The sequence below is a fragment of the Artibeus jamaicensis genome, unplaced genomic scaffold, assembly GCF_021234435.1.
Source record: "Artibeus jamaicensis isolate MK-2021 breed Jamaican fruit bat unplaced genomic scaffold, CSHL_Jam_final scaffold_537, whole genome shotgun sequence".
Classification (NCBI taxonomy): domain Eukaryota; kingdom Metazoa; phylum Chordata; class Mammalia; order Chiroptera; family Phyllostomidae; genus Artibeus; species Artibeus jamaicensis.
Window position 1 is genome coordinate 44,382,587 of NW_026522047.1, and position 25,717 is coordinate 44,408,303.

General features: G+C 45.4%; 1 protein-coding gene across 1 annotated transcript; it reads right to left on the minus strand.

The window, feature by feature from the left end:
- Positions 1–20,346: 20,346 nt before the first annotated feature.
- On the minus strand, positions 20,347–24,867 carry FBXL12 (F-box and leucine rich repeat protein 12). The gene is made up of 3 exons (XM_037127323.2): positions 24,435–24,867; positions 24,277–24,349; positions 20,347–21,635 (listed from the first exon to the last, which is right to left on the minus strand). Exons 1-3 carry the CDS (start codon positions 24,518–24,520, stop codon positions 20,814–20,816), a joined length of 981 nt encoding a protein of 326 aa, XP_036983218.1. The 5' UTR covers positions 24,521–24,867; the 3' UTR covers positions 20,347–20,813.
- Positions 24,868–25,717: the final 850 nt, after the last annotated feature.

Sequence of the window (25,717 nt, forward strand, 5' to 3'; positions counted from 1 at the left end):
CATGGACAAAAAGAGAAAAAAGGAAAAAAAAGGAAAAGAGCTGGAAATAGATTGTATAGTATTTTTGATGGAAGATTATATCCACTCATATGAGAAATGGTTCCAGAGGAATACTTTAAGCAAGATCCTAAACCCAAATTTATACACAGATTTTTTTCATACTATTTTCAGAGCTACTCAGCTAATGGCTAACTGCGATAGTAACTTTGTTTACTTAGAAAGGCTTTCAACTTATGCTGAGATCAACATTTGTCCCACTAACTGGAAACAAATAGTTTTGAGAGCCATTATTCTTGTTACAAGTTTTGGGACAATCAGGCCATATGGATAGTGGACTATTACCAGCTCTTCAAGGACATAATTACAGTTGAGGACATGAATTTTGCCTATAGAGAAGCCTAGCAGAGAAGACCCGCCTGCCCCAGATAATTCCAAGAATCGATCACTCTAAGGATAAGCATAATTTCTAGGTGATCGTCATCTCAAAATTGGCCATTAGTCTTGGCAGTGGAAGAAAGCACATTCAGTAAGCAGACAGGTCAGATTAAGCCTCCATGCAGCTGTGGAGGCCCGGCCTGGGCCAGGGGACATGCCCCACAGCAAACCGCTTGTTTCCAATGAAGGAAAGAAAGCATTACAGAGACAGTACAGGTGGAATACTAATTGCTACTTACAAAGTAGAACCAGAGAGGCCTTCAGGCGTAAATAACTACCACAGTTCCTCAAATGGCCTTCATGACGGGAAGATGTTCACCGACTCCATGTAGAAACAGACCTCAGGTCCAGGTCCGCTGTGCGGTGGTGCCTGCGGGGCGAGGTGTGCACTCCCGGAGACAATGTGCTGGCCGTGGATGATGCCACTCTGTCATCCAGGACCGCCCTGAGCAGGAGCCGTGGTTTCTCAGTGCATTGCTGCATTTTCCTTCAGATTGGAGACATAAAAACGGCTGAAAAGTATCTTCAAGACATGAAGAAAGTAACAGAAATTGAATGGACTATACATGTTAATAAACAGAGCTTTCCTTCACCTCAGCCAGAATAACTTCGCAGAAGCCCACAGACTCTTTACAGAAGTTTTAAGGAGTAACTCAACAAATGCAGTGGCCAAAAGCAATGCCACCATGGGTCTGCTCTACCTGGGCAACCTCAACATCTCCCTGCAGCAGCTTCAGGTCCTGGTGCAGCAGGACCCCAAGCACTATGTGCAGAGGGTGTGCAACTCGATCTGACCACCACACACGAGCTAGAATCTTCCCAGCACAATGCAGAGCAAGCAGGCTTGGGCCCAGGCAGTTGCCAACAAAGAAGGAAACAGCTTCAACATGCAGTGCCTCAAGCTGGCCTGTATCACTCCTGTTCTGGAAGCACCAGGTCTTTGTAAACTGTACATTGCAGCTAATATATGAATGTGACAGTCTAGGAGCGTGTATCCTTGGTCCAGAGCCAACCAAGGCTGTTGCGCAGTTTGCTGAACTCCAGCCAGTTCAACCCCGCAGCTCTGCACTGCTTGTGATTTGGGGTAAACTTGCCATTAGAATGGTGGTCACAGACAGAGAAAATCCACAGGACACACTGGATCCCTTTTCTCTATTCCTAGAAGCAGCATTACTTGGTTTATTAACTCTGAATATCCTCAGAGAAAAGCTGGAAAATGAAACAAACTATCCTCACACTGTGCATAAGTTACAAAAATGGAAGCACACCCAAAATTAATTATTTTAAAAATCCATGTAATGTTGCTAAATGGGTATTTAAAGGGCTAAATATGGCCTTAAATGCTTTTACTAAAAAACAGGCTGAAAATTAATGAATTAGATCTCCAACTTAAGGATATGACACTGATTTGATTTTTTAAAAAAGTAATCCCACATTCGCGACACTTGTAAAGTTTCTCTCCCACTCTGAAGTTCCCTGTGCAGAAGGTGAAGGCCCATCAGAAGTCTTTCCCAGACCGAAAATATTCACCTGTGAGATCGATGGCGCTTTTCCCACATACTTCCATTCCTAAGGCTTCTCTTCACTATGAGTTCTCACATGTTTCCTATGGAATGAGAAATTACTGAAAAGTTTCCCACAGTCTTTGCATTGGTACACAGTCTCCCCTGAAAGTCCCCTCTCGTGGGCAGTCAGGTTCGAGGCCCTACAATCATGGTTTTTCCACAATCATGGCATTGGTAGGGCTTCTCCCAGAATGGGTTCTCATGTGCACCATCGATGGAACTTCCTTCTTATGTTTCCGCTGCTGTCACTGCACAGTTTCTCCACAGTGTACACTCCCCAGTCAGGTCACAGCTCCTGACAAAGGCCTTTCCACGGCCACAGCATTCATACAGTTTCTCCCAAGTGTATGTACCCTCCCATGTATGACCAGGCTTGAGCTAGATATGAAGAATTTCCCACACTGGTCACACTCATAGTTTCTCTACAGTGCAAGTCCCCAACTGTGTCTGTCCTAAGGGGTTAGGGTGACTAAAAGTTCTCCCATGCTGAAAACATTCAGATGCTTTCTCGCCAGCATGAGACTGAGCATGGATTTTATGGGATGAAGGATGACAACACTTGCCCACATTCTTCACATTCATTGCATTTCTCTCTTATGTAATTTTTTCTTGGGCAAAATAATGTTAGAACTTCTAACGACTTTTCCACACAGATTACATTCATGGGGTTTCTCTCCAGGATGTGTTGGTGCCTGTTGATGAAGAATAAGTGGTAACTGGAAGCTTTCTCATTTTCCTTTCATTCATAGGGATTCTCCCCCAGAAAAAAATCTGCAGTATGGAGAAAGCAAAATCCTGCATTAGAAGTTGCTACCATTCCCAGAGCATGCGTCCTGCTCTTGCCCTCTGTGAGCCCTTTCAAACTGAGTGAGGTGGATGCTCTGCCACAAGGTTCTGTCATACGGCTTATTATATACAGACTTTGTTCTGATCATTGTTGAAACAAAAACTGAATTATGTATCGATATTCACTAACTGAGTCACATTTGTGGATATTCCTACTCGTGGGATTATTCTCACATGAATAATCACTTTACAACGTTTCCCAAATCCATAATACGCAGAGGAGAGACTCTCCTGAGCAATGAATGACCTCTCTTGGCTGGAGGTCACTGGTCCCAGCTGCCTGTCCTTGTGGCTGTACTGTTCTTCCACCTCAAGGCAACCCAGACATCCACTCCAGAAAGCCAGCAAGGAGCCCTGGACAGCCTTTCTCTGTTGCTGCCAGTAGATGGTTTTTCCCAAACTTTATTCTGCTTTGCAATGATCTCTCTAGTTTTAACTTGAAGTCAAGACTTCTCACCTAAAATGAATAGAAGGAAAAAAACCCTAAATTCCTGGAGAAATAAATGATGAAATAAAGGTAATTTTTTAAAAATAAGCCAGGCCCATACAAGTTTGTTTTTTTTTTAGATACTGATCCTAAGCATGAGAAGTCAATGTGACAGTAAAGAATAGACCAGCAGTTAAAGACACATTTTGAGGATTTCACCAATGTAAAGAATTTGACAATGGCAGGAATGAGGGGTGGGAAATGGCAGGTGACTTTCTAAGATACGATTCTGTCAAAAATGAAAGGGGGCAGTTAACAGTCTGAGAGAGAGCATTATCAGACAAGCAAAGTCTGGAAACAGTGGGAAAATAAATAAATGAGTAGGTAGGGACATGTTCCAATAACATTTCATTTGCAAAAGTGAAAATGTTCTGGAAAGAGGAAGCAGGACAGAGTTTTCACTGAGAGCAAAAGAAAGTAGGAGATAAAGAGGAGAGGGAGGAAAGCTAAAGCTTCCCGCGGAAACACACCCCAAGTGGGCTGAGATGATCTCTCAGACAAAATAACATTCTAGAAATTCTCTAACGGGGTTCATTTCACCTAGGGCTCACCTGCACTGGTGTGTTAGAGAATTCTTCTCTTCTGTCAACTCCTCCTGCTCCACCTAAATGAGTACATTGGACTTACACAGATGATACCTGCACATGTAGGAGGGATGTGCAGAGATAAAAAGGAAACTCCTCCCCCCAGAGGGGGGCCAAAACTTTCAGGAGATGGGCATGTGTGACCCCATGACAGTGACTTGATGGTACTCAGGACCCAAAATTCCAACTACTTAATGTCATGCCCTACAGGAATTGGGGATCCTCAGACCCAATTACAGATGCATTTCCAGAACCCCAAGGTTCTAATCAAGAAGAAAATAAAATCAGCATTATGAAGGAATTTTCATTCTCAAGGGGTGACTACAGACCAAAGGTTAGCCACCTACTTTTGTAAATAAAGTTTTATTGGAATATATCCCTGTCTATTTCTGAATTTACCAGCTATGGCTACTTTGGCACTACAATGGCAGCATTGAGGAGCTGCAAAAGAGACCCTGTGGGCCATTAAGGTGAAAATATTTCTTCTCTGGCCCTTTAGGAAAAGTGTGCCTGCCTCTGCTGTGCTCTGTTGCTCCTCAAAGTGTGGGCCACATCTTGGTCCCCAAGACCAAGAATGATTCCTGGAACATAGCAGGTACTTCAGAAATATTTGCATCAAAAATTTGCCAATAAAGGCCCTGGCTGATGTGGCTCAGTGGATTGAGCACCAACCTGTGGACTAAAGGGTCACTGGTTCAATTCCAGGCCAGGGCATATGCCTGGGTTGTAGATCAGGTCCCCAGTGGCAGGTGCATAAGAGGCCACCACACACTGATGTTTCTCTCCCTCTCCTTCTCCCTCCCTTCCCTTCTCTCTAAAAATAAATAAGTATAATCTTTTTCAAGAATCTACCAATAAAGACACAAGGCTGGCCTTACTCACTGAGGCCAGGCTCCCATAGTTCTCCAGCATCATGTCTCTGTACAGCATTTTCTGAGCAGTGCCTATCAATACATGAGTGGATAAATAAAATGTACATACTCTGTTGATACGAATAACATCCTAACCTATAGAGAATTTTTATAAGAGTTTATCAGGTCCAAACTGACAACACGTGCCAGTAAACAAGATCTCAAATGCTCCAAAAAATAACAGTTTTACAGCTTCTTTTACATATTTGAAATTAAGGAGGGAATCTAAGAAAAATACAGGGAGAGGGAAAAGCAAGGCAGGGATTGGATTATAGAATAGTTAACAAGATTATATGCTTTCTTGAGGGTGATTATGGCTTATTTCAAAACTATGTTAACTTCTGTGCACAGAAACAATGGACAGGGTTTGCTTAAGGCAGAGATAAACCTTTTCCTAAAGGGGTAGGGGGTGACTACCCAACAGGACCTACTCAGTAAGGAATTTATGATCAGATCATCCTGTAAAAGCAAGTGTGGGGTCACCAAGGCAGGGCAACACAAGATCATTAGCAGAGCATTAATTAGTGTGGATGTTGCCAGTGGGGACCTTTCCAGAGCATCAGCCACTAAAAGTATCCCTAATCCTTGTCTCTTCAAGTCCCCAGGGAAGAAAGGTTTTGGGGGAAAGAACTAGTATCAGACAGGGAGCAGAACTCTGGTGTCTTCCCCCCACCCTGGGACAAACCATCGTTTTGTCCCTAAGCCATCGTTTTTTTGTCAGTTCAAAACCTCCTCCAGCCTTTCCCAGCCAGAAACAACTCCCAGCTGGCAGTACCTCCTCCTCAACCCCCAAGATCCTTCTCACCATCCCCAGGTGTCCATGAGCCCAGCTCCCTGACTTAGTGCCAGCGTTCTCCCAAAGAATTTTCTAGAAGGCCTTATGCAATTGTCTCTGAGCCACCTGACCTTCTCCATCCAAAAGTTTCCTCATTTCCCGCCATGAGGGACCCAATTTGCATCACTAAGTAGAGCCCAGCCACTGAGGAGACGTAGAAGGGAAGCTGGAGCCCTGAGGGCCCAATCAGGGGTCTATTTGAACAGAACCTCCTCTGGTGCACTGGGTGAGCTGCAGGGGCTGGCTGGCTGCTCAGGAGAGGTCCTGTGAAATCACCCAGAGACCGACTGATCCTTTCTTTATAAAGACACACACTGATAAATTTCCATGGAGGAATTTTCAGGGAGAACTTATTTCCTATCACTGGGCCATTAAGTCTCTAATTTCTCAACTTGTTTTTTATACCACACAATTACAACAGTGGTAAATCTTCCTTTAAGTTTTGTTTCCTTATTTTTTAAAGAGAGGGGAAGGGAGTAAGGAAGAGAGGAAGAGAAACATCAATGTATGAGAGAAATATTGATTGGTTGCCTCTTTCATGTCCCAAAGTGGGGACCTGGCCCACAATCCAGGCCCGTGCCCCAACCAGAAATCGAACCCGTGACCTTTTGATTTGTGGGACAATGCCCATCCCCTGAGCCACACCAGTCAGGGCACAACCGTGGCTAGATATGATCTCACCCTCCTCCACCCACTTTGACTTCGTCTACATCTTTTCACGGACATCAGTTACTTTTCCTGTGTTACTTCATTCTTCCCATAGCACTTGGCCTCACCCCAGTAAAAGGCCAATTGGGACAGAAACTAGGGTATGCTTACTCGCGGATCTAATAAAAAAATTGTTCAAAGGATGGTGCTGGTAAGGGTCCATGAGCACTTTCCCCCGCACCCCCTCTTTTCCCTCCCTTTCTGACAAAACCCCTCTTACTCTGTCTTTCAGGTTTCAGATTCAAAAGTCACTCCCTCAGAGTCCTCCCCACCCCACTTATTTTCACACCCTCCCTTGTAATGATTAGAACTTGTAGTTCTTATGATTATGAGAGCAGTGCTGTATATTTTACTTACACATGTTTATTGCTTGGACCCCATACACAGCCCTAGCATAAGCACGCATTAGGTGCTCTTTTATCCTTCAATAAATAAATGGCTGAATGAGTGAAGGAGAAAACCAGTACTCTCAACAACACGTCCTACATCTCTTTCAAATCCTCTTCTTTCCTACTCCACAGCCACCATCTAAGTGTAGGCTACCCACACCCTGTTCTGAGACATACTTCTTTCCACCATGACTTCTGAAATGCTTCTTGAAGTCCATCCCCATCCAGGAGCTAGAATGTTCTCACTGGATCACAGATTGAATCAATCACATCCCTGTTTTAAATTCTTCTGCGAACTCCAATTTCCTTCAAGTCGTCCCCCCGAGTCCTGCTTTCCTCTTCCACCACCCTGCCCACCTCTCTGGTTAGGCCTGTCTTTCCTCAGCTCCAGCTCCTACAGCACACAAGACTCCTCCTGCTCCTGGAACTCTGCATGACATGAAGTTTCTCCCATCTCTCAAACGCCTTCCTCCACAAGTCCCTGCCTAGCTCGGTCCTATTTATCTTTCATTCTCAAATATCAGTTCCCCCTAAGAGTTCTCGGGGCTGTCCATATTAAGCTCTCCTGTTGGTCGTAGACCCCACATCGGTTTCTTATCTGCTTCTGGTCTAAACGGCCTATTCTGGGGGGAAAGCACGGTGTCTTTTTGATTGCCCCTGTGCCCATGCACCAGTCCAGGCCCGACTCACACCCAGCACCCAGAGTTTCTGCTGAGTGCCCTGAAAATGTCCCTACAGCTGGATTGAGAAGGTCCACACACCCAATAGAAATACAATACAAATATTAACACAGGAATTACATTAAATGCCTGTCCACAATATAAACCACCAGTGGTATTTCTGAAACTTAAGAAAAAGGCAAGGTATGAGAAGTATTATTTTCAGAAAGAAGTGAAATGTGTTGCTGAATTGCCTCCAGAATTATTTTTCCACCAACCTCTCACCCCTGAGTTTTTAACTTCATTGGGGGGAAAAAACAATGGTCAGAACACCTCTCGTTAAGGTTAGTAAAGTCGGTTTTCTGCTACTAACAATAGGAAAGCTGCTTCCTCCCTTTCCTGGTGATCCCTATATTTTTCAAACATACAATTTCATGTATTTCACTTAGACTTTAGACTTCTGTTAGCTTTAGGTATATACCACCAAAATCCATTTTAATACTATGAATATTAGGAAAGCCTTGTGATTTCAAATTCTTCAGGGATCGTAGCCTCTGGAGGAGAGGCGGAGCTGACGTGACAAGTACTCAGCTGAATAATCTTACTTTAATTTTTTTCATGTTCACTTATTCTATTTAGTTTTCTTTTATTACGCTTACTTATTTACACTCACCCTAGAATCCCGACAAAGTATTTTCCCATTGAATTTGTCGAACATAAATAACACAAAAGGTTTTCCGACCCCCTCACATGAACGCTGCTCGCAAGTCCGGGAGCCACAGGTAAAACTCCCTTTCCGGAGGCGGGCAGAGGCGGACCTCCCCGATTACATCTCTCGGGCGCCTCCTCACCTCCGAAGCCCCCAAAATCCCCAGTCACAGGACGGAAGGACTCAGGGACCCGGTCACGTCGGCACGACTCCCACCTCCCAAGTGGTGGGGCGGCCCCTGGCCTGCCGGGTGGGCAGTTGCAGGGAAGGTGGCAGCCGGTGGAACCGTTACTGGGAACGTGGCGGCCGTTCAGCCGCTGCAGCGAAGGCGGCGCTACCCTGGCCACGCGCGCTCCACTTCTGGACTCGGGGTTGGAAAGGCTGGGAGGCTCTGGGCGGCGTGGGATCGCAGGAGGGCGGGAGGGGCGGCCGCCCAGCAGTCCTCCCCCACCCGCAGGCTCCACTGGGGACCTTGGGGACAGCACCAGGCGGGAGAGCCGGGCTGGGAACCTGACCGATCTGGGCCTACGACCTACGGGCAGATGTGGCGAGGCCTCGCGACTGTCCCAGCCGCGCCAGATGGAGGGAGGCTCAAAAAATGTTTTTCCTTTCATTCATTCAACAAATACTTGAGTCTTGCCTTCACAGAATTTTATTTCAATCGGTGAAGAGGGCAGATGGTGGAACAAATACACTAAAATATGTCCTATCAAGGCCACATCGGAATATTTCCAGTACATTTCCAAATTTCTGTGGAGATTCATTCAATCATTTCTTTTTAAAGCCTTTTCAAAAAATAAAACACGCACACACAAAAGACAGAAAACAAATGGTGTGAATACTTTTAAAATCCACTACCATATAAATTTCTTGTGTCCCTTCTCAATTGCAAAGCCGGTTCCCCTCCCAAAAAGATGCAATATCTTGCCTGTTACACTAATTGTCTTTATACTTTACCACCTCAGTATTCATTCCTAGTACCACAGTTTAATTTTGCCTCTTTTTGAGTTTTATGGAATCGCACAGGGTTTGGTTTGGTTTTGTCTTTAGTTTCTTTCACTCAACATAGTTAAGATTGATGCATATTACTGTGTATACTTGAGCTGGGAGCGAGGCCTGAGGTGCCCACTGATGGCACACCGCCCTTGACCACCAGCGGAAGGGTAGAGAAGACTTCCAGTTTTGCGAGTGCAGGCAGAACGGTATCCCAGGGACTGGGCCAAGCAGACAGGAGGGGAGGGAGGAGCCTAGGGAAGCCGGAGAGGCTGTCAGGACCCGGAAATCCGCCCCGCCTCGGGTGAGAAGAATTGGGGTGGCAACAGCGCGTGCAGGGTCCAGCTCAGATTGAAGACCTATCTATCCTACAAGGTGAGGCCAAAAGCAACCAGACCCAAGGGCAGGGCTAGAGCGGGCTCCACCATCAGAGGCTGGAACCAGAGGGGAGGGAATGAGATGTGGGGGTGGGGCTTGGGCAGGACCTCGTTTCTAGTTGGCCAGGTCTAAGGATACCAAAAAAGCATTTCCAGCTCTTCTTTATCTACATCCTGAGACTATACAAGAGTACACCAGGCTTACAAAGGTATCTGCCAGTCCACAAAGTGGATCGCACTTCCATTCATCCCATTCCTTCCTTACAGAAAGTCTTATTTTCTTCTTCAATGGGTTGTGTCTTGCAGATAGGTCGACTCCTAGACACTATATATACATACATTTAACTTTTTGTTTCATTTCCCATTTTATTATTATTGGGGAGTTCTGAGGGATAAGGGACATGCTCTGAGAAATCACAAATGAAAATCAGAGCATCCAGCTGATACAGCAGATGCCCAACAGATACGCATTTCCTTCTCTTGCCCCCTTCTGGACTATAAAGAGATCCACAAATATTGGTAGTTTCTCAATTCCTGTTATGAAGGTATAATTTACCTGTAAATCCAATGATATACTGCCATCTTCTGGGAGTCATGGGTATTACATACTATCTCGAGCAGCTGTTCTTGAAACCAGTCATACCTTCCTTCCCTAAGAGAAATTTCCTATTTTTGAAAGCATTTCTAAAAATAAAATCCTTAAAAAGTGCTTTTATGTCCCAATATATCTTTGGGTTAGAACATCTGCCTAGTGTTTGGGCTGAGGGGAGAGGAGCAGTGGGAGGAAAGGAGTGACAATTTGACAGATGAGAGAACTGAAGCATCAGAGTCATCGAGACACAGAAGTTCTCACACTTCACCCCCAGAAATGAGGCTGAAGGAATTTAGGGAATGTCTGTGGATGTCTGTGGAGAGAGTGAACAGCAAGTGAAAAGGCCCTGAGTGTTTGGTCTCTTTACAATGTCAAAATGTCTGAAAGATGGAGGTGCTTAGACAATGGTGGCAGGGGAGGGAAGGGAGAGTGAGACTTGGGTATTAAGGCAGAGCAAGTGGGTATTTGCTGGTGGATTTGACGTGTAGTTTGGGGAAAGGAGTTGACAATGACTTCAAGGATTGCTTTTTTTGTTGTTGTTTTCCAGTGTCAAATAAAAATAATTCTGGACCTCAGTATAAGGAAACTTCGTTCAAAAGATTATTGCAAGATGGAGAAAAGGCAATAAGAAGACCATAAGATTCCACAAGCATCTAAAAAATTAGACAGAAAAAACTTCTTTTGTAGGGAGGAGTAAGCAAAGCTCAGGGAATGTCTGTGTTTAAGGGGGTGCAGTGTGCTTGCCTGACAATAATCTTTTCGTTGCAGAAGCATCCATTTCAAAGACATCTACCTCAAATAAACATATTGCCACTCCATGAATTAGCTAAGCAACCAGATTAAAAGCAGGCTGCCCCACCCATGGTTTCCCTTTAGGAAAATCCTGAGTAACCTAGATAAATGACCACTTGAGTGGCCCTGCTTTTCCTTTCTCACTCCTTAATTTCTTCTGCTCTTATGTTTTAAATTCACCATTAGTGTGAACCCATGAAACCCAGCCCCCACCCTTGACCCCAATAAAGGCAGAGCCTCAGGTGCATGCTCTCTCTCCCTCTCACTCTCTACCTGTGACCTTGCTGTATGGCCTCTGCATGCTGTGTGCACGCCAGGGCCTGCGAGTAATAAAACTTGTCATGTCGAAGTTCCCTGGGGGTTGTTGCCGAGGCGTGTCTTTCAATCATAATAGGAACCACAAGGGCAGGTGGAGGCACAACATTAGCTTTGGTCATGGAAATGTCCAGGCCAAGATGGAGGCATAGGTGGAAACACTGTACCTCCTCATGCAACCAAATTTAAGGACAACAAAGATTTAGAAACAAAAACCCAACCAGAACAGACAGAAAATTGAACTGTACAGAAGTCTGACAACCATTCATCCAGACCGGTAAGAGGGGTGGAGTCAGTGGCCGCTGAGAAGGGTCCCAGCAGGAAGAGGCAGCGGTTGGCAGAACCAGGTGCGGGGAGGAATCAGGCAAACCCAGTGAGATGCACAAGGTGGTTGGCTGACCACACACATTCACATGCAGATAAACCAGGCAAAAAATGGGCAGCGAGACAGACCATACAACCCAGGGCCCCAGCGACGGGAAATGAAGCCTAAAAGCATCGATTGAAAAAACTTTCGGGGGTCGAGGTGCCAGGAGAGGCTGCCAGCCTCACAGGAGGGTTCGTTGGAGAGACCCATGGGGTCCTAGACGTACACAAGCCCACCCACCCAGGAAGGAGCACCAGAAGGGCCCAATTTCTTTGTGGGAAGCAGCAGAGGGGACCGAAATTCAAGAGAGAGCAGAACAAACGCCATTGCCCCCTCTCTAACCCCGCCCCCACATACAGCATCACAATCCAGCAACTGGGTTGTCCCACCCTGGTAAACACCTAAGCAAAAATGGGCAGTAAGACAGACCATGCAACCCAGGGCCCCAGAGATGGGAAATAAAGCCTAAAAGCACCGATTGAAAAGGTGCCAGCTTGTGGGAAGCAGCAGCGGGGACGAAAATCTGAGAGAACACAGAACAAGCGCCATTGACCCCTCTCTGACCCTGACCCCACATACAGTGCCACAACCCAGCTACATGGGTTGCCCCGCCCCAGTGAACACCTAAAGCTCCACCCCTCATACATAACAGGCACAACCTGGGCAAAAATGGCTCAATCAGAAGAACAAATCAAAGCCCCAGAGCCAATACTTCTAAGCAACCAAGAGATAGCCAACCTATCAAATGCACAGTTTAAAACACTAGTGATCAGGATGCTCACAGAACTGGTTGATTTTGGTCACAAATTAAATGAAAAAATGAAAGCTACGCTAAGTGAAATGAAGGAAAATGCACAGGGATCCAATAGTGATAGAAAGGAAACTGGGACTCAAATCAAGGAAGTGGACAAGAAGGAAGAAAAAAATGACCAAACAGAAAAATATGAAGAATCAAGAATTCAAAAAAATGAGGAGAGGCTTTGGAACCTCCAGGGTATCTTTAAACTTTCCAACATCCGAATTATAGGAGTACCAGAAGGGGAAGAGGAACAGCAACAAGTGGAAAACTTATTTGAACAAATAATGAAGGAGAACTTCCCCAATCTGGCAAAGGAAATAGACTTCCAGTAAGTCCAGGAAGCTCAGAGAGTCCCAAAGAAGGTGGACCCAAGGAGGAACACACCAAGGCATATTATAATTACATTACCCAAGATTAAAATGAAGGAGAGAATTCTAGAAGCAGCAAGAGATAAAGGGATAGTCACCTACAAAGGAATTCCCATCAGACTGTCAGCTGATTTCTCAAAAGAGACCTTACAGGCAAGAAGGGGCTGGAAAGAAGTATTCCAAGTCATGAAAGGCAAGGACCTACATCCAAGATTGCTCTATCCAGCAAAGTTTTCATTTAGAATGGAAGGACAGATAAAGTGCTTCTCAGATAAGGTCAAGTTCAAGGAATTCACCATCACCAAGCCCTTACTATATGAAATGTTAAAGGGACTTATCTAAGAAAAAGATGATAAAAAATATGAACAGTGAATGGACAGCAAACTCACAGTTATTAACAACCACACCTAAAACAAAAGCAAACTAAGTGGACACCTAAAACAGGAGTGGAGCAACAGAAATGGAGATCACATGGAAGGTTAGCAACAAGGGAGTGGGAGGAGGAGAAGGGAGGAGAAGGGACAGAGAATAAGTAGCATAGACTGTGGGGAGAAAATAGGGGGAAGGCAAGAGTAGTGTGGGAAATGTAGAAGCTGAAGAACTTATGACACGTGGACATGAACTAAAGCAGGGAAAGGTGGGTGAGAGGGGGTGTGCACGGTGGAAGGGAATGAAGGGGGGAAATGGAACAACCGTAACAGCATAATCAATAAAATATATTTTTTAAAAAAGAAATGTCTGGGGATTCTCACCACAAGTTGTAGGTGGTCCTAGCCAATAGCATCACTATCAGTAGGGCTGAAACCTACACAAAACAGGTTTGCAATCTACTGCAGTCTGAGTTAGTGAGGAAACTCTGTCCTCTGACTTCCTGTGTCTAAGTAGGGGAATTGAAGCTGAAGCAACAGTCCTGACCAGTCTGCACTTACACACCCACGTACTTTATCTGACTAGTCCGTTTGGAAAAAGGAACTGAGCCCTCTTTGGTTCATGCACTTTCTCTCTCCCTTTGGGAGTCCATGGGACCCCAGAGAGAGGATATTTTGATCAGGCTGAGGCCAGGCAGTAATCATCCAGAGGAGCCTTGTGGTTCAGCAGCTGTGCCATGCCCGAGTAGGCTGGCAAGTTCAGGGGTGAAATCATCAGAAAGCTCACCAGGGCCTCATAGTGAATCCATATGCTCCAAGCCTGCTTTTATCAGTCATAAAGCTGAATAAATCACCTCTGATTCCTGTGATTGGTCCAGACATGTCATTGATTTTTAGATACATCATTGATTTTCCCCAAAGTCCTAATAATAGACAAAGTTCTAGAAGATTATATATCAAATTTTGCACAATGATTCCCTCCAGGGTCTGGGATTAGAGATTCACTTTCAGTAATGTTAAAAAAAATTTTTACAAGCCTGTATTATTTTTCACAGCAGGGAAATTATTTTTAACAAAAAAAGTATATATTTAAATGCATATTTATCATCAGTGAATGGATACACATTGTGCCATAACCATATGATGTACCGTAGGGGTTTTCCCTTATCCTCGGGGTTACATTCCAAGAACCACAGTGGACGCCTGAAACTGCAAATAGTACCAAACCATATGTATATATATATGTATATGTATATATATATATATACATATACATATATATATGGTTCATATCGAACTATACATGAAACGGTATGAACTATAAATATACCAAATATATATATATATAATGTGTGTGTGTGTATATATATATATATATATATATATATACACTGTTTTCTTCTATATATACGTGCCTATGATAAAGTTTAGTTTATAAATTAGGTACAGTAAGAGATTAACAACAATTAACTTATAATAAAATAGAACAATTATAATAATTTACTGTAATAAAAGTTATATGAATGTGGTATTTCTCTCCCTCAAAATATCTTATTGTACTGAACTCACCCTTTTCTGTGATGATGTGAAATAATAAAATGCCTACATAATGAGATGAGGGGAAGTAAGTGACATTTGCGTCATGACACAACGTTAGGCTACTACTGACCTTCTAAGGATAAGTCAGAAGGAGGATCTTCTTTGGGTGATTCTGCATCACTGAGCCAGGATGAAGTCAATGGTTGGATGTCAGGAGCATATGAGGTCGATGGCTGAAGAAATTAATTATTTTTGGACTGTGATTGACTGCGGGTAACTAAAGCTGCAGATAAGAGTGGGGTGGTTACTGTACTACTCAGAACAAACCATTGATTCCTCCTACAACCTAAATGAGTCTCAAAGTCATTATGCCGAGTGAAACAAGATTGCACCCCCCACATACAAAAAATACCTACTCTATAATTCATGTACATAAAATGTTAGGAAAAGCAAAATACTCTATAGTGACAGAGGCAGATTAGTGGTTGCCTGCGGACAGGGGTACAGGGAGGGAAAGATACCAGGGGCCACAAGGAAACTCTGGGAAATGAAGGACATGTGTGTCATCTTGATTGTGGTGATGGTTTCATGAGTGTATACATATGTCAAAAGGCATCAAATGATATAAATATGTGCAGTTTATTATACATTAATTATATCCTGGTAAAGCTGTAATATTTCTTATGTGTCTAATTTTTAGTTCTTAATGGGGCACAGTCACAGAGCCATCCTTTCGGATACTGTTATGCATCAACAACGCCACTTTACATAATGGTTAAGGTTGTGTAATAAGGTTACTCAAATTCTGCTTTTTTTCTTTTTTTAAAGATTTTATCCATTTTTAGAGGGAGGGAAAAGGAAAGAGTAAGAGAGGGAAACATTAGTGAGTGGCCACCTCCCACACACCTCACACTGGGGGCCTGGCCCCACAACCCAGGGATGTGCTGTGACTGGGAATCAGACTGGCAACCCTTTGGTTAGCAGGTCAGCACTCAATCCACTGAGCCACACCAGCCAGGGGTCAAGTTCTACTCTTTTTAACAGCTATATGACTTTGGGCAATTTAACTTTTCTGATTTTCAGTTTCTCCCTCTGTACCTTCTTCATTGGGGTGCTGGTAGGAGGCGAAGTCAAGCAAGAAGGACTGAGTACAGCGCCTGACACAAAATAACATTCAATAATGTCAGCTGGTCTTCCGGCCAAGATGGAGGTGTAGGTAGAAACACTTTAAACCAAGTTTAAAGACAACAAAGTTTTAGTAACAAAAATGCAACTAAAACACAGAAAATTGAACTGTATGGAAGTCTGACAACAACAAACCATTCAGCCAGACTGGTAAGAGGGGTGGAGCCAGCGGCTGGCAGAAAGGGGTCTGGCAGGAAAAAGCGGCCTGACCAACCCAGGGTGCGCAGGTGGCAGATGGCGGATCCCAGGTGTGGGGTGGCAACAGGCAGACCCAGTGAAGGTGCAAGGTGCCTGGCTGACTGCAGTCACACATTCGTGCGCAGATAAACCAGGCAGAGGAGTGAGATAGACGGCACAAACCAGGACCCCAGCACCAGGAAATAAAGCCTAAAAGCACCAAATGGAAAAAAATTTCAGGGTCGAGGCGCCAGGAGAAGCTCCCTGGTTCACAGGCTCACAGAGAGTTCATTGGAGAGACCCACAGGGTCCTGGAGGGTGCACAAGCCCATATACCCAGGAACCAGCACCAGAAGGGCCCAATTTGCTTGGGGGAAGCAGCAGAGGGGACCGAAATCCGAGAAAGAGTTGAAAAAAACGCCAGCGTCCCTCTCTGACCCCACATACAGCATCACAACCCAGCAACTGTGTTGCCCTGCCCTGGTGAACACCAAAGGCTCCGCCCCTCATATGTAACAGGTGCCAACAAACCAAAACATTATGGCTCAAGAACAGCTCAAAGCCCCAGAGCCAATACTTCTAAGCAACCAAGAGATAGCCAACCTATCAAATGCACAGTTTAAAACACTGGTGATCAGGATGCTCACAGAACTGGTTGGTTTTGGTCGCATATTAGAGGAACAAATGAAGGCTAAACTAAATGAAATGAAGGTAAATGCACAGAAAACCAATAGTGATGGAAAGGAAACTGGGACTCAAATCAAGGAAGTGGAGGAGAAGGAAGGAAAAATGACCAAACAGAAAAGAATGAAGAAACAAGAATTCAAAAAAATGAGGAGAGGCTTAGGAACCTCCAGGACATCTTTAAACGTTCCAACATCTGAATTATAGGGGTACCAGAAGGGGAAGAGGAACAGCAACAAGTGGAAAACTTATTTGAATAATAAAGGAGAACTTCCCCAATCTGGCAAAGGACATAGACTTCCAGGAAGTCCAGGAAGCTCAGAGAGTTCCAAAGAAGGTGGACCCAAGAAGGAACATACCAAGGCACATCATAATTACATTATCCAAGATTAAAATGAAGGAGAGAATCCTAGAAGCAGCAAGAGATAAATAAGGGTACAGTCACCTACAAAGGAGTTCCCATCAGACTGTCAGCTGATTTCTCAAAAGAGACCTTACAGGCAAGAAGGGGCTGGAAAGAAGTATTCCAAGTCATGAAAGGCAAGGACCTACATCCAAGAACGCTCTATCCAGCAAAGTTTTCATTTAGAATGGAAGGGCAGATAAAGTGCTTCTCAGATAAGGTCAAATTCAAGGAATTCACCATCACCAAGCCTTTATATGAAATGTTAAAGGGACTTATCTAAGAAAAAGATAAAAAATATGAACAGTAAAAGGACAGCAAACTCACAGTTATTAACAACCACACCTAAAACAAAAGCAAACTAAAAGGACAGCTAGATCAGGAGAGGAACCATAGAAATGGAGATCACATGGAGGGTTAGCAACAGGGGAGTGGGAGGAGGAGAAGGGGGGAGAAGGTGCAGAAAATAAGTAGCATAGACGGTAGATAGAGACTAGACAGGGGGAAGGCAAGAATAGTATGGAAATTATAGAATCTAAAGAACTTGTGACACATGGACATAAACTAAAGGGGAGGAATGGTGGGGGAGGGAGTGTGCAGGGTGGAAAGGAATGGGAGGAGAAATGGGACAACTGTAATGGCATAAACAATAAAATATATTTTAAAAAAATAATACTGTCAGCTGTTGTGGTTGTCCTTAACCTGTACTAGAGAGTGTATTGATCATGCTTTTTAATTTTCTATATTTTATGATGCTTTGACATCTTAGGGCCTTCCAAACCTGGGGAAGGACCACCCCAACAAGGGTTAGATAATTCCTGGAGACAACAACTTGCCTTCCAGGCACACCTTTCAAATGCAAACTAACCAATTCAACCTATCTATCTCTTCCACTCTAAACCAATACACGCTTTGACCTACATCACCCCAGGGCCACGTAACAGACAACTAGGGACCACCCCTAGGGCCCACTGAAATTATTCAAATTAGCCAACTGTAAACTTGCTTACCCTGCTTCGCCCTTTCATTCCCACAAAAGTCATAACAAAGCCTCTGCCCATGCTTTACCCTCACTTTCTGAGCAATTCCGGTGCACCCCAGCGCAGCCATGAGTGGCAAGGCATGCCCCCTTCTCTTGGGAATTGTATGTAACAAACTTTTTTTCAGACAGTTGTCTGCCTGTCACTCGCCTTACTACCCATGATTGAAAAAAATCCCACATACATTGTCGAATAGAGGGTATTGTTAAGGCTGCAGCCCCTTATCCAGGAGAAGACCATGGTTAAGGGTGGGGGATATCAAGAAGTAGGAAGCTGTCTGACATCCCATAACCCCACCACCCCTCAGAGCTAAGCCCAGGAAGGGGTCACGAAGGCAGAGTGAGTCCTCTAGAAGACCCCTCTAACCAGTGCTGTCTTCATGGCAGCTCAGGACTACCTATTACTAAACTTTCAGGAATTTTGTGAATCAGCTGTTAAACTGTTGGTAGCTTGAAAGCAGCCAAGATGGCAGTATTTACACCACAGAAATCTGCCCTCTACTAACCCTACAAATCAGGGCTTCCCCCCACCACCACCTGATAACACTGTTAAATGTTTATGTGTGCACCACTGATGCAAACTTCACATCTGCTTCTCTGTTCCTCTTAGAAAGGCAGAGTGAAAGGAAAGAAGCTTTTTCCCCCTGGAACGGCTTTAGGTGGGGCATCTACAGCCCACCTCCAGGACCACCAGCAGGGCCGGCCCAGGATTGGTGTTGGCCCTTCCATCACAGTCCCTACAATCAATCCCAGGTCTCCAGAAAGACCCCATATCCCCACCTGACATTTCTCCAGTCCCCATGCCACAGCCTGGATCAACCCAGTGCCCCAGGGGCTGAGCTGGAACTGCCAGGTTTGTTGTGGTGTGGGACCAGTAGACCCTAACTATGGCCACACTAGGGGAGAACTCATACCCCAATGCTCATGCAGCCAGATGGGGAGGGAATCTCCACTCCAACCTGCAGTGGGAAAAGCATGGGAGAAACACCTGGGTCTTCTCTGACAGGTGCACTTGAAATAAGGAATCAAGGTGTAGGGTGAGTGCAGGCAGGCTGGCTTCCCCACCCAGGTGTCTGGGTGACTAAGTGGAGCAGTGTTCCCATAGCCTTGGAGGGGCCTGATAACCAGTGTTCTCACAGCCTTGAGACTGGGTCCAATAAACTGTTCCCATAACATGAAGTGGGTTCACATGTGCAGAATAATGTTATGTTATGTAATATTCTGGCATCTTGCCAGCTTTGTTCCCCTCTAGTACTTAAACAGGTAGGGACTCCTTGCTAGGGGTGATGATGGGAGACACATACAAAGGGACAGGTGCCATGATGGGGGCCACGCTGGGGAGCAGGGGCCATGACATGAGACATGCATATAGACATGCTTGCAGCATGCGTGGCTCACCCACCCATGAATAAATGCACGGCAGACATCTCAAAGTCCCTGTGAATCTTTTTCCGTCTGCACAAATACCATGAACCTGCCTGGCCTTGAAGGGTGGCAACACACAAGGTTACCCAGCTCAGCCCCCTTCTCTGTCTCCTGGCTCTGCCCACCACAGAGCAGGCCGACTGGCTGAGGGGGCAGATGGTGAGGCGGAAGAGACCTCCTACCTCGCTGGGCTCAGAAGTAACGCTCATCTCACCAGGTGGCGCCCATGATCACTATCAGTCTGCCACCTGCATGTTTCAAGTGGTTCAGACTCAAAAGGCAGGAAGAGGAGCCCCTAAAACCAGAGCCACCTGTGAGGCCCTCTCCAACCTCACCCCATCATCTCCGACTTCACTCCTATTGCTCACTCCTCGTTCCTTCAACTACGGGGACTTTCGTCCAGTTCGTGGAAATGCTAAGATCATTTCCATCTCAGCAACTTTGCCTTTTCTATCTTCCCCAGCCCTCCCCAGGGCTGGTTACCCAACGCAGCTCAGAGGCCCACTCTACAAAACATGCACCTCCATCACGTGACCCTGGCTTATTGTCTCGGTTTCTGAAACTGTTCCCTGGACGTGCTCATGTGTTTACCACCCTGTCTTCTCAGGTCTTGTCTGTTTGGTCACTGCTGTGACCCAGCACCTAGGGCAGTGCCTGCAAAATTGTAGGGGCTTAGAAATGTGTGTTGAATAAACTGAATGCTTTCTTTTTCTAAAAAAAAATAAGTGTATTTTTCTTTAATAGTAAAGTAATATATATTGTGGAAAACTAGAGAAATATAAAATACAAAAAAAATAAAATTCATTAACACTTTAATCCATGCATGTAGGTATAATCGGTGTGTAGGTATATGGTTGCACATGTACTCAGTCCTTCCAGGCTTCCTAAGGGCCCCTATCCCTTCAGGTCCCCCTAACTCCTAACCACACCCTTCTGCATCCCTCCTGTTCCTGAGGGCTGCCTGACAATGACCCTTCACTGAGGACCTTTTCGGACCCAGGAATGTGTAAGGCTTTGCAATATAACCAAGAGGTAGCTATGGTCTTCCCCATTTCCAAATGTGGGGGGCAGGCCAGCTGATGTCACAGAGGCCACACAGGTGGCAAACAATTCCAATGGTCTGACGGTGCCAAGACCATTGACCTCTCTCTACCTTTGGCCTTCAGGCCCTCTAATCAAATTACCTACCAGCTGCAAGATGCTGCCTAAAGGGCTTGGGTCTCATTGATAAAAACTGTTACACCTCAGGGTCAGGTGGTGAGTCATATCCACCAGTCCATAGACTCATTGGGGCAGGCCCTGACAATGACCAGACAGTGGGGCAGGCCCTTACGTAGGATCCTCACTGCCTCCTGACCCTCCCACTCCAGCCCCTGCAGCTCCAGGACCCTAAGCTTGGGCATAGTGAGGCAGGAGGAGATTATTTCTGCTGGGGAAGGCATTTCCGGGGTGATGTGCAGGCCCTGCAGGCACAGACTCTCCAGGGCTGGCATTCCCTCCAGAACTGACAGACCAGGGGCAGAGAGGCCTCTGATGGTCACCCGGATCTTCCGAACATCTCGGAGGTGGCGGCTGATGGCCAGGAGGGTGCTGTCAGCTGAGGGGGTGCAACCCAGAACCTCCAACCTTTGCAGGTAGCTCAGCTCCTGCAGGCTTGCATCCAATCCTGTCTCAGTCACCCGGTAGGTGCCGCCCAGCACCAGTGAGCGCAGGGCGCGAAAGCGAGTCAGGCCCTGCAGATGCTCATCCCGAAAGGCAGGAACGCGAGACAGCACCATGCACTCAAGTAGAGGCAGCACGGTGGGGTCCTGCCTCTCAAGGAGCCAGCCCATGGAAATCTCACAACTGTGCAGCTCCAGGGTCCTCAGGGTGCAAGGTAAACTGGTGACTGGCACCATGCTCAGGTTGGCCACATGCAGGCAGAGATGCTTCAGGTTGGGGCACTTCTGGCCCAGAGCATTCATCAGGGCTGGGGACAACTGGGTAGCCTGGGAGTCTGAGAGCAGGTAGCCACCCAGGCGCAGAGAATGGAGGCGGGGTGTCATGTACCGGTGAAGGAGGTGCCATATGACTTTAGGCCGCACCTAAGAGCCAAAGATAGGGGTGACCAGGTGAGACATACAGGGGTCTTCCAAGGTCCTCACCTATCTGGAGTCCTCACCTATCTGGAGTCAGATGAACCCCAGTCAGATGAATCTGGAGTCTACTGCTCCCTTGGAATTATCCTCCCACCACCAACTTCACCTGACCAGACACTCGTCCAGGGTAACAAAACAATTTAACTCCAACACTTTGACTTCCAGATTTGAATAAAAACAATGACAGAAAAAGACTATAACAGACCTATAACTCTGTCTTTAGCAACAGAGTGGATTCTCTTTATGTTCTGGAGTAAGTAACCACGATTTTTATCCCTATTTTAATGACCACCTCGGAAAGAAATAATGTAAAAGAAAACTGAAAAAAGCTAAAACTGCCCAGGGTACATCAGTTCTAGGTTAAAAAAAAAAAATCGCAGCCTAGCAATAGCAAAAACTGTAAAAAAGTAGCCCTGAGAAGTTAGACTGAGAAAACAAGCAACTGACAGATAGCACTGTGCCAATGCAGGCCATTGCCCTCTCTCTACCTTTGGCCTTCAAGCCCCTCTAATCTAATTCCCTGTACACTGTATGTACATTTTACCTAGAAAAAAAATAAAAAGAAAACACGGCATAAATCTTGTTTTATTTTTCACAGAGGAATCACATCTTCCTAGCCAACTTTAAACCTGCAACTTTAAAGGACAAATTTTTTTGTTTCAGAATATCAAGTATTAGCCAACATGTGGAGAACCAGCTCTTGAGCCCTGCTGGTGGGAACTGATCTCGCTACTTTGGAATGCAATCTGGTGATTTCTATTAAAATTTTAAATGTAGATACCCACTACCACCTGTTTTGCTTTTTGAGATAGATATTTGTGTTTTTGCATGCAGAAAATACCTCCAGAAGGATTCCAAAGAAAAACGGGAGCATCTGCTGCCTCTGGGGGAAAAGCCAGGGTGACCTCGGTGACAAGATTGATGGGGGGAGACACTCCTTTCCACCTTTTATTATTTTGCATGTTTTGAATCCTGGTTACTCTGGGGAAGGGTTAAGGGCACCAGGAAACAACCATCAAAGGCTCTTAGCTTCATCTGTAGTAATACTTCAACATTTTTTATTTTCCTTTGTTTTATCTGCAATTTATTTTGCAATGTATTTAGAAAATAAAATGGATTGGTGGATGGAAAGAGGGATGAATGGATGGATCAACAGGTGATAAAACAAATGTAGTTCCCTATAAATGGTGGCGTATCTTGGTGTTCCCTGTACTATTCTTTCAACTTTTATGTATTTTTTAAAATTTTTCATAAGATAATAGGAAAAAAATAATACAGAAAAAATAATCATTTTTAAAAAGTAATCTCAATAAAAATAATTTCTATACAGTGCCACAATTCCTTATCCAAAACCCTTGTGGACAGATGGGTTTCAGAAATCAGAATTAACGTGGTTCAGACACCATTACGATACCATTAGTGGGGTCTAGGTCAGCCCCCTGTTATCGGATTACTGTTACTCAGTATAACATAAGACTATTCTAAATGAAATAAGAAAAAGGACAATATCTTCACCCCACTTCAGGTCAGGTTTTGACAACAAATGAATTAGTGTCAAACTTGCAAAACAAAACTTTCCACTTTGCGAGTTTTGGGGTTTTTTTTAATACTCAAGGAGGACATTTTTTAAAATGCTTTTAGAGAGGAAGAGGGAGAGAGAGAGAAACATCAGTGCGAGAGAGAAACATGCATTGGTTCCTTCTATTATGTGCCCTGACCAAATCGAACCTGCAATTTGGGTATGTGCCCTGACTGGGAATGGAACCTGCACAACAACGTGATGTTCCTTTCTCTCTCTCCCTCTCCTCTCCTCTCTCTCTCTAAAATAATTTTTTTAAGTGATGTAATGTGAATAAAGCTAGTTGTGGGTGGAAATATAGGTAAAACAGCATTTAATTTTCTAAATAGATTAGCATTATGTAAACTTTAGAAACACATTAACAGTACTGTATATGGCTTATGGGCACACAAACAGGAAGTAAATAAAACGCCAAAGGAAAGCTACGATTCCATTTTATATAGTGGTTCCTCTGAGGAAGGTTTCGTTTCAAAAAAGGCAAAAAATATATCTATAAGTGTTGTGTGTGTGTACGTTTCATGTGATCCTCAATAAATTAGGCTAAAGAGTAAACCAGCTTAAATCTAGGTGGTGAGTATCTGTTTCTCTGAAACCATGTTATCCTTTATACATTTCTATATAGTTCACAATAAAAACAAAAAATGCAAATGGTGGAAAGTGGAAATGGTTCAGCTGCACTACTCAGGAAATTAACTCTGGAAATAAGTTGACTATGGAAAATTATTTTCCCGTGAAAACTCATCAATAATAATAATCACAAGTGATAATCTAGTCATCTGCCAGCATTTATCATATGTTGACTATGTAATCCCATTTCCTAACAATCTGGGCTATCCTCCCTTCGGAGATGGGGAAACTGAGGCCAGGAGGTCGCAAAGAAACACGTAGGTGAAAACAGCGGGGATGTGCCCAGGACAGCCCGGCTGGAAATCCAGGGTAGGAGGGGGCTAGTCCCTGAGGTCCAGCAGCCTGCCCGTGGCCCAAGCCCGCCCCGCTACCTTCACTTACCTTGTAGACTGACAGGTCAATGTGTCGCCACAGCCACCCGTCGTTCACCAGCCTCTTCCAACGGCGACAGACCCTGAGGAAGGCAAATGGCATTAGAACAACCCCGACCCTGCCCGGCCTTTCCCTCCCGCCCTCCCAACGAGGAGGCGAGGCCGCACCTGGAGAGGCGAATCCGGTCCCGAACGGGGAGATAAGAAAAGATGTCTAACAGAACCAAGTCTGGCAAGTCCGAAAGAGTCGCCATGATCCCGCCGACACACAGTGCCACTTCTGGTAAAGGAACTCCGTGATTCCTCCTGGAAGCGCCTCAGGAGGCGAGGGTAGTGGGGTGCGGGCAGGGAGAGGGCGGCCTCCGGTAGCCGCCGAGACTTTCAGCTTTCCTTCAGAGGGAACGTGGTCGAGTCCCAGTCTGGGGATTCCAGACGCCTAAGATGAGCTTCCAACCAGTAGTAAGCCGAGAAGGCCTTGCGGGGGGTCACTGACGCACCAGGGGGCGTGGCTAAGGGCGGGGCAGGGGCGGTTAGGGGCGGGCTTAAGAAAGGTGAGACCCCCCCCTTGGGGGCGGGGCTTGGGACCAGGACCAACCTCCCAAGTGACAGGAAGCGCCTTTGACAGAGGTGAGGACCAGGACAAGCCACAAAGCCGAGTTTAGGGTTCTGGACTGGGACCGAACTCAAAAGGCGTGGCTGGGGTGGTGACGGGCCAGGGAGCAGAACCGGAAGCAGACGTGGAGGGCCCGGGCTGGGGACCACGGCAGAGCCCAGAGGGTGAAGCAGGTGTGATGACCACCCCTGAGGGCTCGTGTTGGGGGCAGGACCAAGAGCGGAAACGTGGCGGAGTGCGGGGCTTCTACCTTTCAATACTTAACAATGTTTTTTCATGCATATGCAGGAGAATAATTTGTAGACATGAAATAATTTGTGAAAGGGCATGTTGAATTTTTCATTTTGATTGATAGTGATATTGTTGCCATAGAGGTTGAGTTGACAGTCCTATCAAATGTCATTCATTTTTACTTATTTTTTAAAAGATTTTATTTATTTTTAGAGAGAGGAAAAGGGTTGGAAAAGGAGAGGGAGAAAAACATCAATGTGGGGGTGATACATCCATGGGCCACCTCCTCAGGCCCCCAGCCAGGGACCTGGCCAGCATCCCAGGCATGTGCCCTGACTAGGGATCGAACTGGCAACCGTTTGGTTCACAGGCTAGTACTCAATCCACTGAGCCACACCAGACAGAGCTAAATATCACTCATTTTTAAAATAGTAATTAATAAAGAACACAATCAGTATGCCCCCAGGCCAGGAATCAAACCCACAACCTTTTGGTGTATGGGCCAATGCTGCAACCTAGCCACCTGGCCAGGGCTACAAAATGGAAACTTTTAAGGGTAGTTGTTCCTGGGGAGGGGCGGGGGTCTGAAGGCAAGCCGACTTTGTGT